At 37.6% G+C, this 16917-nt stretch overlaps 1 protein-coding gene across 1 annotated transcript; it reads left to right on the top strand.

The window, feature by feature from the left end:
* The first annotated feature begins 1303 nt into the window (after window positions 1–1303).
* LOC103939979 (ras-related protein RABA5e) lies at window positions 1304–14097 on the top strand. The gene is made up of 2 exons (XM_009350064.3): window positions 1304–2025; window positions 13407–14097. Exons 1-2 carry the CDS (start codon window positions 1686–1688, stop codon window positions 13727–13729), a joined length of 663 nt encoding a protein of 220 aa, XP_009348339.2. The 5' UTR covers window positions 1304–1685; the 3' UTR covers window positions 13730–14097.
* Window positions 14098–16917: the final 2820 nt, after the last annotated feature.

Genomic DNA, 16917 nt, shown 5'->3' with positions numbered 1-16917 from the left:
TCTACATAGTATGATTTTCTAGAAATTATACAGGTATTACGGCGAGGGGTTACTGCACTTGGTAATTGAAATTGGTTTGAAAAGTTTTGTTTCACTCACTCACATTTTCTATTTTTGCACCTAGCAGCAGAGTTTCGTATCGACGAGGATTCGTGGCACTTTTCAGTACAGATGTCTTCTTATGATGGTATAAACATTATCTTACCTTATTGTACTGTACCTATACTCTGTATCACACGTGAAATGGGTCCAGACCCGCTCACCGCGCACTCATGTTCTTAGACACTTTAGATTTTAATTTATTCACATTTTATACATTATCACACTTTATAGCTTCGTCACTTTTCAGGTGTCGCCCAACACAGTTCGATTCGGGGTCCTAGAGGACATTCCAGGTTGGGATGTGTCATTTTTTCACATATATATATATATATATATATATAAATTTATGGTACATTTGAGAACAAAACTATGGACTTTTGGTACGTTTAGATTTCAAATGTACCGAGAAACCAAATGTACCCTAGAACCAAATGTACCCATTGTTATGTAACCCTTTTGGTACCTTTAGATTTCAAATGTATAGATAAACAAAATGTACCCATTGTCAGGTAACCCTTTTGGTACGTTTTAGATTCCAAATGTACCAAAGGACCAAATGAACAAAAAATCACAAACGTACCACAAAACCAAATGTCTCTATAGAGATAACCTTTTTGGAACATTTACATTTTAAATGTACCAAGAAATACAAAAAATCAAATCCACTATAAAAACTAAATGTGTCTCTATTATAGGTAACTAGATGTAGCTATATAATCAAACAAATCTTTATTATGTGTTGGTCTTCTAATAATAAAATCTGACAATTTTTTTTATATAAATATTCTACTATATTCACAAAAAAAAGTAAAATTATAACAAACAATAAAAAAATGCATAGAGATGGATAATAAATGCATAAATATAGGGATAAGAGGAAAAGAAAAAAAAAAATGAAATGTCTAGGAATAGTCGTGAAAAACTACAATTCTAAACAAAATAAACTTATGTGAAAAACTGAAATTAATAATCAAAATTTTAAGAAAGTGTTTGATCAAATTTTCAAAAAGAGTGTATGCTTAGTCTAAAAAATTAAAAAACGAGACGCTTATATCACAATATCCCAAAAATTCATATGACAATTCAAAAAAATTCTAAAAACAAAAGGCCAAATCAAACCGTTACGCATAGAATTTATTTTCTTTAAATATTTAATGGAGGATGCAAATGTATTCGTAACCGCAAATCAAAGAATAAATTTGAAATATAATAGAAAAAGAAAGAAAATAAAAATAAAACAAGAAAAAAGATGCCGGAAAATCTATAATGAGGGCACTACATGCGCAGTATGTCCGTCTGGCAGCGCAGCGCAAATGCGCCATCATTCCTCTCTCTCTCTCTCTCTCAGTTTCTCTCTCCTCCAAATTTGACAGTCCACCATTTTGCGCCATCATTCCTCTCTCTCTCTCTCTCTCTCTCTCCCCCCTTCAAAATTTGACAGTCAAAACTCGCGTCCTCCCTCCCATTCTTGCCATTCTTGACTGCGTGCTAAAATTCCTCTGCTGAATTAACTTCAACCAAGAAACCCAGGAAGCAAACAAAGCAGAGGAGAAGAAGCAAGAAAAACCCAGAAAGCAAACGACATGTCGTCTTCAGACGAGGAGGGGTCTGGGGAGGAGTACCTGTTCAAGATCGTCATAATCGGCGACTCGGCGGTGGGGAAATCGAACTTGCTGTCTCGCTACGCACGGAACGAGTTCAACGCTCACTCAAAAGCCACGATAGGCGTGGAGTTTCAGACCCAGAGCACGGAAATCGACGGCAAAGAGGTGAAAGCTCAGATTTGGGACACCGCCGGCCAAGAACGTTTCAGGGCCGTCACCTCGGCCTACTACCGCGGCGCCGTCGGTGCTCTCATTGTCTATGATATCACCCGCAAGACCACATTCGAGAGTGTCGGCCGCTGGCTCGATGAACTCAAGAGTAAGCTGCTTACACTACTGATTCAGATAAAGTTTTCTGCTTTTTCTTTTGGTTGTGTGTTTTGATCTTGAAGCTAAGGTGCTTAAGTAATTGTGATAATTGTGGTTGTTGGGTTTGTGTTTGTTTTTGGTGAATGTGGGTTTTGGGGGTTGTATTGGGTGGATGTGATGGATATGGATTTAGGTCTTATATTATTATGATTAAGAATTCTCTGTTTGAAGACTTCTATCCCAAGAAAGCTATTTTTTTTTCTTTTGTTTTTTGTATTGGGTGGATGTGTAAATTGTTTACTTTTGAATACGTACCGGTAGCCAATAATGGAATAAGTCTACTTTCATTTGGCTGTAGAATCTAGGTCGTAGGTACGTTGGATGGCTGAGAAAATTCAGAAAACTTGATGCTTTGGTTGTTTTGTTGTGTCTTAAGATTTAGGGAGTTGATAAACTTAAAGACATATACATATCCTCGTGTAACACTTTGTGGTTGAATGTTTGTGTGGTATGGCGTATTAGCTTCTATACAGAGTATTAGTAACTAAAGAGGGGGTAATATAGGGGATTCTTAAAGTTTCTAAACAGCTAAAAAATTATATATATTCGTGAGGTTTTGGTTGAAGTTATGATCTAAGATGCATGAATGACGCTACAAGTATAATCTATTGAGGAGGTGTTTGACAGATAGTGATTGGTTGTTTAGTGTCTGAGATATGAGGGTTCAAGTGGTACATGTTTGTTTGCTGAATCTAAGAACTTTGACCATCCAAATCTATTTGTGAGCAAGCAATCAATGAATCACTTCTATTTGTGAATTACATTAAATGTTTTTCTTACACAAACCAATTTTTTTTTTCCTACCATTTTTCCTTATGAATATCAATAGAGTCTGTTTTTGGCTTCTTGTATTAGCTAATCTTCTTCAAACTCACACCAGTATTCACGTTCTTCTCATAATTCTCTTGTGGATTTTTTCTTGGTGTTATATTTTCATGATGGTTATGATCATGCTATTTATTTTGTTGACATTATTAAAATTCCTTTTTGCCATGATCTCCAAGTTTGTTTGAGTTAGCACCGATCACAAGTTGTTTTGAGTAGCCTTCTTTCTTTTTTTCTCCTCTGTATGTTAACCATGATTTGCAAAGTCGAGTCAGTCGACAATATTTGTGTCCTACAAACTACCGTTAGTACTTGCATAAATACAATTGTATTCAGCTCAAAATACTCCCGAAATCACTATGAATTACACTAGACGTCTAGAGAAAGCTAAATGTCTAAAAATCTGCTAAATGTCTAAAAATCTAAGTCTGTCCTAAATGGACCATCCAAACAAACCACACGGGAAAAAACCGCTTAAAAACTTGACCAACAAGAATTGCTAGTATAGAAGGAAAAGGATTGGCATGAAAGTCTCTGAAGCATGGACAAATCCTTATCCTTTATAGGACTATCCTGTATTCGAATTTCTTCCAAGAACTAAATTCCAAGAAGCTCAATGTGTTGATAAAGAAATTTATGGAAGCAATTACTACATTACTTTCATAGTAACCGGTATAAATGAAGAAATTTATTCATCGTGCCAAAAATTTTCCCAAATTTGAATTTAGCTCCATCCCCTATCTCGAGTTTTGACAACTGAGATGATGAAGAATAACCCTGACACATGTATTAACGACATTGAAAGGAACTTCTCTTGACAATCCGAGAATCCTACCCATTAGATTGGGCTTTCTGCTTACTCCTAATGATTTAACACCAGTAAGAGTCTTGCTTAATAAGTTTGCAATGGCTCCATTTGATTTGTACACTAGATTCCACCGGACTAAGTGGTCCCATGGCTCATTGCCCTTGCAATGGAATTCCTCATTAAACACAGCCACCCTACTTGAGATTCCAAATATTGACCTAAAGTAGGAGTACTACTGAAACCAATTGAATCAAGCTGCGTCCCCCCCTCTTGGAAAGTCGACCTTTGTTTTATCTCTCTTACCTCATTTTTTAAAGAACTGAATTCGAAATGCCCAAAATATGTAACCACATCACACCCTTCCCGAATGGTCATGATTGTCCCCTCTACGGCAGAGACTCAATGCGGTTATCTTTCACCAAATAATTGTCCAAAGTGAGAATATCTTTAGGCATAAGGATGAGATGGTTGGATTGTTTGCTTCTAGACAGATTTTGTTAATTACCTTTTATATTAAGATTTGGATTTAATTACGAAAGACAAGAGACATGAACTAAGTAAGGTGCATCAAGGATGAGAATGGAATTGTTTTAGCTGTAGAGAACGCAGTCAAAGACATATGGAGAGCTTATTTTCATTGTCTTTTCAATGAAAGACATGAAAGGAGTACTTCTTTGGATGAGTTGAGTAACTCGGAAGAGTGTATCTTCTACCTTCGAATCAAGAAAGAGGAAGTGGTTGTAGGCTTGTGGCTTTGAAAAAGATGAAGCATAGAAAAACAGTGGGTCGCGATAGTATACCGATCAAAGTGTGGAAGGTCTTGGGAGAGACGAGTATAGCATCGCTTAGAAACATCTTCAATACGGTTTTGTAAATGAATAAGATGCCAAATGAGTAGTGGAAAAGCACTTTCATGCTATCCACAAGGATAAGGGCAAAATCGACCGCAGTGGTTTCATAAAACCAACCCCATTTAGTGGATAAGGCTTTGTTGTTGTTGTTGTTGTTCTTGTATTAGGATTTGAATTTATTTCCAAGAGGATTATGTCTATTGTAACCTAAGTCCTATACTCTATAAATAGAACCTTAGGGTCAGTTTATTGTGTGTGCCGACACCATTGGTGTAGAAAGTTTTCTCTTTTTTGGTTTTGGGGTGAAGGTCACCATTTGGAGTCATGAGTGCGTGGCAAATTCATGGGCCTTTCATTTGGCAAATTTGTCAATTTGTGAGTTTGAAGAGCTAGAGAACAATTTGAGAGAATCTCCTCTGCTTTGTTTTGGGTTCTCTACTCGTTTGATTTAGGATTTGTAACCTTTGTGGGATTTGGGTTTGTGAGAGTTTAAACACTCTTTTGTAATCTCCATTTGTTTAGTGGAATTATCGTCGCCGTGCTTCACCTGTGGGCGAAGGCTTTTATGCCGAACCATGTTAATCTCTTGTTTTCTGTTTGAGATTGTTTGTTTTTCTCTTTTGCCTACGACATTGGTACTTTGTTAGAATTCACATCCGTTTGCACACAAAAGTACAATACCATTATCCCCTATCTCAGGGTTCATCACTAATGCTTTTGAATTTATTAGAAGTTATGCGCTGTTCAATTTATCTTACATTGCCGGTCCCAAGCTCGAATAAACGAAGGGAAGAGCGTCACGTAGTCGATAGCCGACACCCCTATCCTACATCGAATCCTTATGATAAAGAATCCTGAACGAGATTGCGCTAAAGCTAGGTCGTTACTTGTAAGTGGTGTGCTGTGTGGCCCAAGCACAGTGATAAGTGAGCAAGGGTTGCTGTATCTCCATTGGCGCCCGAATGCAATGTTAAATGAGTAAGGGGGCCATAGAAACTTCTTTTTGAATGACTCCACTCAAAGTTGTTGGGAAGCATCTGCTCCAATCAACTTTACATAGGACACGCAAAAGAAGTATTTTGACCTTATTATACGGGGGAGGGTGAAGAAGCTAGGATTGGAAGGTAGAGTTCAAGAGAGTAGAATGTGTTTAGGAACATGGAATATTGGAACCTTAACGGGAAAATCTATGGAAGTAGTGGAAGTTATGGTGAGGAGAAGGATAAGTATTATGTGCCTCCAAGGAACTAAGTGGGTTGGTCTTTAGGCAAAGGATCTTGAAAGCTCAGGTTTTAAACTTTGGTATTTGAGCACAAATAGAACGAGAAATGGTGTTGACATCATCGTGAACAATACCCTGACACAAGATGTTGTAGATGTCAAGAGGGTAGGAGATAGAATTATGGCAATCAAGACTGTAATAGGACAAGAACTCATCAATGTGATTAGTGTGTATGCACCTCAAGTCGGGTTGGATACGAGTTTGAAGGAGAAATTTTGGTGCAAGGAATCGCTCAGATAGAGAAGTTATTTATAGGAGGAGATTTGAATGGACATGTGGGCAAGGAGAAAGGCAACTACGGAGGTTTTCATGATGGCCATGGTTTTGGGGAGAGAAACGAGGATGGGGAAGCCATCTTGGATTTGCAATGGCATATGATCTCTTCTTAGCCAACACCTTATTTAAGAAGGGTGAAGAACATGTGATCACCTACAAGAGTGGGTCATCAAAAACACAAATAGATTTTCTTCTAATGAGGATGGGGATTGTATAACTTGTAAGGATTGCAAAGCTATACCGGAAGAGAGTTTGGCTAATCAACATCGTTTATTGGTGATAGATGTACATATCAAAAGAGAGAAAAAAGAACAAGACATTGAAGTGCCCAAGGACTAGACGGTGGAATCTAAAGGGAGAAAAACAAGCCATTTTCAAAGAGAGTATTCACCCAATGTGTTTGGGATAGACAGGGGGAAGCTAGCCAAATGTGGGATTCCATGGCTAGTTGTATCCAAAAAGTAGCAAAAGGGGTATTAGGAGAGTTCAAGGGCTTTGCTCCACACCAAAAGGAATCTTGGTGGTGGAAGGAGGAGGAACAGACAAAGGTAAAGGCTAAGAAGGAATGTTGTAAAGCCTTATACAAGAATAGGACCAATGAAAACGGTGTAAGGTATAGAATAGCGAAGGAAGCGAAGAAAGCTACGAGAGAAGCTAAGCTAACGGCTATTGACGATGTTTATAAGTGACTAGATACCAAATAAGAAGAGTTTAATATCTATAAACTAGCTATAGTAAGGGAAAAGAAGACAAGGGACCTAAACCAAGTGAGATGCATCAAGGATGAGAATGTAAATGTTCTTGCTACAAAGAACGCGGTCAGAGATTGATGGAGAAGTTATTTTCATAATCTTTTCAATGAAGGACATGAAATGAGTACTTCTTTGAGGGAGTTGAGTAACTCAGAAGAGTGTAGAAACTACTCATTTCACTGCCGAATTAGGAAGGAAGAAGTGGTTGTAGCTTTGAAAAAGATGAAGCATAGAAAAGCAGTGGGCCCAGATGATATATTGATCAAAGTGTGGAAAGTCTTGGGAGAGACGAATAGAGCATGGCTCATAGACCTTTGCAGTAGGATTTTGAAAAACGAAGAAGATGCCAAATAAGTGGCGAAAGAGCATTTTGGTGTGTATCTACAAGAATAAGGACAACATACAAAATTGCATGAACTATAGGGGTATTAAGTTAATGAGTCATACAATGAAGCTCTAGGAGAGAGTAATTGAGCATAGACACGGGTCTCGGACAACCAATTCGGGTTCATACCAAGGCGCTCAACCATGGAGGCAATATATCTCTTACGAAGATCGATGAAAAGATATGAAGAAATGAAAAAAGATTTGCACATGGTCTTTATAGATTTGGAAAAAAGCGTATGATAAGGTCCCAAGAGACGTTCTTTGGAGGATTTTAGAGAAGAAAGCAGTACGAGTAGCATATATCCAAGTTATAAAGGATATGTATAATGGAGCAAGGACTGCCGTAAGAACTCATGAAGGACAAATTGAATGCTTCCCCATAATTGTAGGGTTACATCAAGGCTCATCTTTAGGTCCTTACCTTTTTGCAATTGTAATGAATGAGTTAACGGGACATATTCAAGATGATATTCCTTGGTGTATGCTTTTCGTAGACGATATAGTGTTGATAGACGAAACTCAGGAAGGAGTAAATGTGAAGCTTAACCTTTGGAGAAAAGTGTTGGAATCTAAAGGTCTTCACCAAAGTCGGTCAAAGACATAGTATATGGAGTGCAAGTTCAATACCAAAGAGGGACCATTTTCGCTACCTAGGATCTACTAGTGGTTTCATAAAACCGACCCCATTTAGTGGATAAGGCTTTGTTGTTGTTGTATTAGGATTTGGATTTATTTCCAATAGGATTATGATTCTCATTGTAACCTAAGTCCTACTCTATAAATAGAACCTTAGGGTCAGTTTATTGTCTGTGCTGACACCATTGGTGTAGAGAGTTCTCTTTTTTGGTTTTGGGGTGAAGGTCGCCATTTGGAGTCATGAGTGCGTGGCAAATTCATGGTTCTTTCATTTGGCAAATTTGTGATAGTCAATTTGTGAGTTTGAAGAGTTAGGGAACTATTTGAGAGAATCTCCTCCGCTTTGTTTTGGGTTTTCTACTCGTTTCGTTTAGGATTTGTAACCTTTGTGGGATTTGGGTTTGTGAGAGTTTAAACACTCTTTTGTAATCTCCATTTGTTTAGTGGAATTATCCTAGCCATGCTTCACCTATGGGCGTAGGCCTTTATGCCAAACCATGTTAATCTCTTGTTTTTTGTTTGAGATTGTTTTTCTCTTTCTCCTACGACATTGGTACTTTGTTAGAATTCGCGACCGTTTGCACACAAAAGTACAACACCATTATCCCCTATCTCAGGGTTCATCAGTAATGCTTTTGAATTTATTAGAAGTTATGTGTTGTTCAGTTTATCTTACATTGCTGGTCCCAAGCTCGGATAAAAGAGGAGGGGGAGGGCGTTAGGTAGTTGACAGCCGGTACGCCTATCTTACGTCGAATCCTTATGATAATGAATCCTGAACAAAATTGCGCTAAAGCTAGTTCATCACCCTTAAGTAGCACGTTGTGTGGCCCAAACACAGTGATAAGTGAGCAAGGGTTGCTGTATCTCCATCGGCACCCGAATGCAATATTAAATGAACAAGGGGGCCATAGAAACTTCTTTTTGAACGACTCCACTTAAAGTGTTTGGATGCATCTGCTTCCATCAACTTTACACAGGACACGCAAAAGAAGTACTTTGACCTTATTAGATCGGGGAGGGTGAAAAAGCTAGGATAGGAGGATAGAGTTCAAGAGAGTAGAATGTGTTTAGGAACATGGAATATAGGAACTTAACGGGAAAATCTATGGAAGTAGTGGAAGCTATGGTGAGGAGAAGGATAAGTATTATGTGCGTCCAAGAAATTAAGTGGGTTGGTCTTAAGGCAAAAGATCTCGAAAACTCAGGTTTTAAACTTTGGTATTCCGTATTCGGGCAGAAATAGAACGAGAAATTGTGTTGGCATCATTGTGGACAAGACCCTGACACAAGATGTTGTAGATGTCAAGAAGGTAGGAAATAGAATTATGGCAATCAAGATTGTAATAGGACAAGAACTCATGAATGTGATTAGTGCATACACACCTTAAGTCGGGTTGGATACGAGTTTGAAGGAGAAATTTTGGTGCAAGGAATCGCTCAGACAGAGAAGGTATTTATAGGAGGAGATTTGAATGGACATGTGGGCAAGAAGACATGCATCTATGGAGGTTTTCATGGTGGCCATGGCTTTGGCGAGAGAAACGAGGATGGGGAAGCCATCTTTGATTTTGCAATGGCATATGACTCTTCTTAGCCAACACCTTATTTAAGAAGAGATAAGAACATGTGATCACCTACAAGAGTGGGTCGTCAAAAACACAAATAGATTTTCTTCTAATGAGGAAGGGAGATCGTATAACTTGTAAGGATTGCAAAGTTATACCGGGAGAGAGCTTCGCTAATCAACATTGCTTATTGGTGATGGATGTACATATCAAAAGAGAGAAAAAAGAACAAGACCTTGCAGTGCCCAAGGACTAGATGGTGGAATCTAAAAGGAGAAAAATAAGCCATTTTCAAAGAGAAAGTAATCACCCAATGTGTTTGGGATAGAGGGGGAAGCTAGCCAAATGTGGGATTCCATGACTAGTTGTATCCGAAAAGTAGCAAAAGGGGTATTAGGAGAGTCCAAGGGCTTTACTCCACACCAAAAGGAATCTTGGTGGTGGAAGGAGGTGGTACAAACAAAGATTAAGGTTAAGAAGGAATGTTGTAAAACCTTATACAAAGATAGGACCGATGGAAACGATGAAAGATATAGAATAGCAAAGAAGGAGGTGAAGAAATTTGTAAGAGAAGCTAAGCTAGCGGCTTTTGATGATATGTATAAGCGACTAGATACCAAAGGAGAGTTGAATATGTATAAACTAGGTAGAGTAAGAGAAAAGAAGACAAGGGACCTAAACCAAGTGAGGTGCATTAAGAATGAGAATGGAAAGGTTCTTGCTACAGAGAACGCGGTCAAACAGTGTAGAAGGGAGTACCTATCTTCAAGGAGTACTTTGGGGGAGGTGAGCAACTCAGAAGAGTGTAGAAATTACTCCTTTTACCGTCGAATTAGAAAGAAGTGGTTGTAACTTTGAAAAAGATGAAGCATAGAAAAGCAATGGGCCCAGATGATATATCGATCGAAGTGTGGAAAGTCTTGGGAAAGACGAGTATAGCATGCCTCACAGACCTTTTCAATAGGATTTTGAAAATGAAGAAGATGCCAAATGAGTGGCGAAAGTGCACTTTGGTACCTATCTACAAGAATAATGGTGACGTACAAAATTGCATGAACTATAGGGGTATTGGGTTAATGAGTCATACAATGAAGCTCTGGGAGAGAGTAATTGAGCATAGACACGGGTCTCGGACAACCTGTAGACATCGAAATTTCAGTAAAACAAATGTTCACCAATACATTAAGGTTTTGACGTGTCAAGGCATACATGGCATACGCCACGTGTTGTACAAATTGTACACATGGCGTGTGACTCAACAAAATAGGAAGAAATACCCTTGAAGGATTAAACAAGTTTTTCTTCTCATTTTGGGCAATGACAAGGCAAATACATTTCAATCCATTGAGGATCAAAACAAGTTTTTCTTCTCATGTTGGGCAATGACAAGGCAAGCACATTTCAATCCATTACGGATCAAAGCAAGTTTTTCTCATTTGGGCAATGACAAAGCATACACATTTCAAGTTTAAAATGGTGTTAAGTGAGAAATTAGGCCATAAGTTACACCACTTCAAGTTTAAAATGGTATTAAGTGGGAAATTAGGCCATAAGTTACACCACTTCAATTTCAATATTGCATTAAGTGGGAAAATTAGGCAATGGTGCTTGGAAAGGAAAAAAATATTTTTGTGGTGGTGATTCATTCTCAAAGCCTATAAATAGGCTTCTCCATCAAGGTATCAAGCATCAAGGAATTCACAAATACATTTCTCTACTCCAAAATTAGAAGAGGAATTCCCCAAATCCTTGAAGTTTTGAAACTCCAAAGCTTCCAACCATCCAAATTCCCAAGAATTCCGAAGGATCAAGAAAGCTCTCTTCGTTCTTCGTTAAATCTTCTTCAAGATTAAGCCCCAACGGCCCTTGAAGATCCGCTCATCCATCAACCTTCAAGATCAAGCCCAAAAGCCCTTGAAGAAATCCACACAACCATTATTCAAGATCAAGCCCCGACGGCCCTTGAAGAAAGTGTTCATCTGTTCATCATCCGTTCATCCTAAGCTCAAGCCCCAATGGCCCTTTGGATCAACAACCTCAACGAATCCACACATCCAATCGTTCTTCAAGATTAAGCCCAAAAGCCCTTGAAGATCCGCTCATCCATCAACCTTCAAGATCAAGCCCAAAAGCCCTTGAAGAAATCCACACAACCATTATTCAAGATCAAGCCCCAACGGCCCTTGAAGAAAGCGTTCATCATTCATCATCCGTTCATCCTAAGCATAAGCCCCCAACGGCCCTTTGGATCAACAACCTCAACAAATCCACACATCCAATCGTTCTTCAAGATTAAGCCCCAACGGCCCTTGAAGATCCGCTCATCCATCAACCTTCAAGATCAAGCCCAAAAGCCCTTGAAGAAATCCACACAACCATTATTCAAGATCAAGCCCCAACGGCCCTTGAAGAAAGCGTTCATCATTCATCATCCGTTCATCTTAAGCTCAAGCCCCAACGGCCCTTTGGATCAACAACCTCAACAAACCCACACACCAAAACCTTGAAGCCTTAAAGTTCAAAAGCCCTTGAAGATCCGCTCATCCATCAACCTTCAAGATCAAGCCCAAAAGCCCTTGAAGATCCGCTCATCCATCAACCTTCAAGATCAAGCCCAAAAGCCCTTGAAGAAATCCACACAACCATTATTCAAGATCAAGCCCCGACGGCCCTTGAAGAAAGTGTTCATCCGTTCATCAACTGTTCATCCTTAGATCAAGCCCCGACAGCCCTTTGGATCAACAACTCATCCACAAACCTACACCCTACGAAGATAGAATCAGAGGACCAAATTTGAGAGAGATCGTAACCCCAAAATCATCAAACGAAAAAATATTATTTTGTACACGTTATTCCTGTCTCTTGTTTTCAGGAATTTTTCGTGTTCACACAACCAATTCGGGTTCATGCCAGGGCGTGACACAGAACCGAGCACAATGACGTTTTAGGATTCATACAGCCTACCCCACTTAGTGGGAAAAGACTTTGTTATTGTTGTATGTGCTGTTCAGTACACTTGTTTGTTCTATTTTTGTTTATACATGTCATACACCCCTAATCCTCTACTTCCGAGATGTAGACCGAACCTTTGTCATCGAACTATTCTTTTTATATAACAAAATCTATGTAGAATATTTGTTTCTTGTCATGTTATAAGAAGAGTATTGCTTTATGATGAGGAAGATTCCTAGAAAACGAAGATTATACTGCTATCTTTGTTATAGTCTTGTCATCAATTGTGGTTTTCATTTTTTATTTGTTTATGTACATGACTTAAATAAAATAATTCACTGTCAATGATACTAGGACTATGATGCTTCATTTTCTGTAAAGACCCTTTCTCCACAGCGCCCTTCTAATTACTTTTCATTACAGACAAAGGAACGCACGGTAATATCCTTTCAGTAGAAAGCAAATTGTGAAAAATGAGAAGTGTAGTGCTACTTCCACACCCTCTCGCCCGTTAGACCAACCAAAAGGATGCTTTTTTTATATTCAGGTCATGGACTATGGCAAATTCTATCACAAGATGATATACGAGTATTCTTATTGGTAGAGAGACCGCTATGTTTAGCAAAGAAGGGGCATACGTTCTACTTCTAGACACTTCTGTCACGGTTCTATCACTTACATGGATTCTTATCTTGGCTATCATCAGTTCTATTATAGTGAAAGTGATCTAATCTTATCATGAAATACCTACGTTGTGTCACTATTTATTTTTATCTTTCTATCATATTAGCTTTGAATGATTTTTCAAAACTGAGTCTGTATATCAATTCATTTGTCTTACTGAACGTATTTATAGAATGTATCCTTGTTATATTATTTGAACTTTAAGTTTGCAGAACTCTTTGCTTATTTATGATTTTTTGGTTGTTGTACCCTCCATTTCTTGCTTTACTACTAAGTTCTTATTTGAGCTTTGCTTTAATCATTGGTGCAGCTCATTCTGATGCGGCTGTCGCGATGATGCTAGTAGGGAACAAATGTGATTTAGAGAATATTAGGTCTGTGAGTGTTGAGGATGGTAGAAGCCTTGCTGAAGCAGAGGGGTTGTTCTTCATGGAGACATCTGCCCTGGACTCAACAAATGTTAAAAAGGCTTTTGAGCTTGTGATTCAAGAAATATGTAACAATGTCAGCCAGAAGGTCTTGAACTCGGATACCTACAAAGCAGAGTTATCTGTGAACAGGGTCAGCCTTGTTAATAATGGAGCAGACGGATTAAAGAAAACCAAGGGCTATTTTTCTTGCTGTTCCGGGTGATATGGCTTTTTTCTCCGAAAAGAAGACAAACAAGTGTACGAAAGAGCACTTGAGAGCATTTTCAAGGTTGGTTATTCAATTTGGTTCGTTAATTGGTTAGTTTGTTTGCTACTGGGTAATACCTACTCATAGGTTTCCAAACAAGTCGATATTATACATAAAGTTCTCTTTTTAATTCATGTAAAACAAGTCGAATTTTTGTACTCTGTATGGAGGCCATGTAACTATAAAATGAAGGCAGGCAACCATCTTTTGTGTGATATTATTCGGTCTGATAAGCATATTAAGTTCAGCAACTAGACAGAAATTGTATGTGATTTAAATAGTGCAGTGGAAAAAAACATCGAACGGTGTTATTCTGATTCGTGGCATGCACATCTATCAGAGAAAAAAATTTAGCAGACTTTCTTTTGCGAGTTTCTGTTTGTTCTGAATACTTGGTACAGATTTGTCCAAAAAAGAATACTTGGTACAGAAGTTTATCATTTTTTTTTTGTTTTTGGTTTTCCAGCAGTTGTCTCTGTAGTCATTTGAAGAAATTGAAATTCATATTGTAAAATCAATAGTATATATGCAGTGGAATATAAAGTAAATAAGATATAATATTTACGAGGTTCAGCAAGTGTGCCTATGTCTTCGGGGCAGCAGTAATACTTTCTTTTATTATCTGAAATAATAGGAGTACAAAATAACTCTCACTATTTTCTCTCCTCTCTCTAGCTTGGCTCATTGATATTTTCTCTTGCATACATCTTTCTTTTCTCTTTTCTTTCCTTTCCTTCGTATGCTGTCATTTTATAGGCAAAAGATTACTGTAGCAACAATATTCGCTTTACAAACTTTCTTCATATGAATAGGGCCAGCCTTGAGAATGTGGGGACCCTAGGCGAGCTTTCGAAGTGGGGTGCTAGAGTTCTCTGACTTCCGACCCTTTGTACATTGACATGTGTAAAAACAATTTACTAAATACATGAAAAATCTATTTCTACATCAAATATCATTAAAAATTAATATATATATATATATATATATATATAAAATATACAAACATTACTCAAATATTACCCATCTAGCGTTTTTAGATGCAAATGCACTTATTAAGTTTACATAATCTAATTTTTCAACTAATTCAAACCGAAAGAAAAGTCCCTACCTAGTACGTCAAATTCCAATCAATTTTCTATTGTTACAATGTTACTTATTACATTCAATAAATGAATGAATGGTTGGGTTATAGAGACATCATCTTACAGCTAGGAAAAATACTAGAGTAAAGAGGATAATAATTTTCGTATACGAACCTTGGCGGACGAGACGGATTTGAATAATTCATTATATATTATATAAACTAATTAATTTGAACATTAAATAATGTCATTTTTCAAAAAGGTGAGAGTTTTAATCCTTTAGGTACATAATAAAGATATGTGTGGTGTGATCTTAAAATAGAGTAATAAAACTCCATAAAAATAAACATAAATGTGATATTTAAGAGAAGTAAAAAAGTATAAATAAGATGGGGATTATTTAAAAGGGAGAAGACTTGCAGCTATGAAAAAGATGGTGGGACCATTGATAGGAGCATATTCATGCGACTTAAATGGCTTGTTCTCGTGCATTTACGTTATGTTTCTTTAGTTATTTTAGTCCTTTATGCTTCTTTTGTGTGTTTTCAGGTTCTAAGGGCAAAGTATGCAAAATGGTGCATTTTGGAGTAGTTTGGGGCGTTAAATGGATTGCATATACTTGAAGCCAAGTAGATGGACGAAATTGAAGACCAAAGGAGGCCCTTTGTACCAGAAATTCACACCAACACATCCCATTTCAGATTGCATTCCAATCATTCCAGCCAAGCCACATGCACTCCCTTTAATTTATTCAACCTAGCTGTCAAAGCACATGCACATTCACCCTAATCATTCACATACACAATCTGCCATCATTCACACATTCATTCCACATGCATTCCCTTCACAAATCAGCCACATGCACTTTGCCTTTCATCATTGCACCATAAATCAGCCACATGCACTCATAATCATTCAACCAACTTTGCACATGCATTCATCATCATAACCTAGCTGTCATTACCCTTTAATCACATGCATAAATCAGCCACATGCATCTCCCATCACCATTCCAGATTTCCACCAAGTTCCTAGCTGTCATATTCCCTCCTTTTCACCTATAAATAAGCATCCATTGCAGCCACAATTCATTAATTCCCATTCATTCTAATACATTCTTCCATTTCAGAAATTCATTCATTCAAACACACATCCACACCATCAAACTATCCTTAGACCTTGTGCTACAACGAAGAGGAGGAGAAGAGTGCCTAAACGTTCATACAATTCAAGTTTGAGTTGTTGGAATGTTTAGGTGTTTCTTTTCCTCGATTACAATGTTTAATTTCAATTCTCTTTGTTTTGTACGTATGAGGAACTAAACCCCCCTTTGGCTAGGGGGGGATTCGAAATATATGTTTATGCTTGCATTTTGATTTGATTACTTCTAATTGCGTTTCATAAGTTGTGGATTCAATTTGTTTAACTGTTTGATTGATAACTTATTTATGTATGTTTATTGAGAGTGCACACTTAATTTTCATGCATGAATATGACGCTAGAATATAAGTGAGTTTCACCTAATAGTTACGAACTTATATTCACAAGTAGTGGAGGTTGCTTATAAACAATCGCGTTAAACGAATTCTTGGCATAAGTTTCATGCAATCATAGTAACGAATGCCTCGTCAACACTTATAATTTTCATAGAGCGTAATGATTCTTGCTTGTATCTCTCTTATGCAATCATGTAGGGGACTTGTGGGGAATGTTTTGGGTTGTCGTATGCAATCATCCAATTCAATAACGTTAGGAAGATTTGAAGGTTAATTAGTGCATCACGGTTAACTTGGGGTGTTGAGAATTCATGGTTTATTGAAATGCAATTGGAAATCTTTTTATTATGCAAGTGTAAGCTAGTCATCCCATCCATTCAAATCCATCACATTCATATTTACATTCTGTTTTTAATTAGAATCTGTGCAATTAGTTTAATTTAGTCCAAAACTCAATCCCCCTTTACTTTAATGTCCAAATTAGTTAGAAATCAATTTAGTTTGTGTTTTTAAGAGTCTTGAGTCAAGTTACAACTTAATTTCGTCCAAATTTGGGTTTAAGGTC

The sequence above is a fragment of a genome, unplaced genomic scaffold (assembly GCF_019419815.1).
Source record: "Pyrus x bretschneideri cultivar Hongxiangsu unplaced genomic scaffold, Pyrus_bretschneideri_v1 Contig65, whole genome shotgun sequence".
Taxonomy (NCBI): domain Eukaryota; kingdom Viridiplantae; phylum Streptophyta; class Magnoliopsida; order Rosales; family Rosaceae; genus Pyrus; species Pyrus x bretschneideri.
The sequence above is the reverse complement of the archived record's forward strand: the minus strand, read 5'-3'. Positions and strand labels throughout refer to the sequence as shown.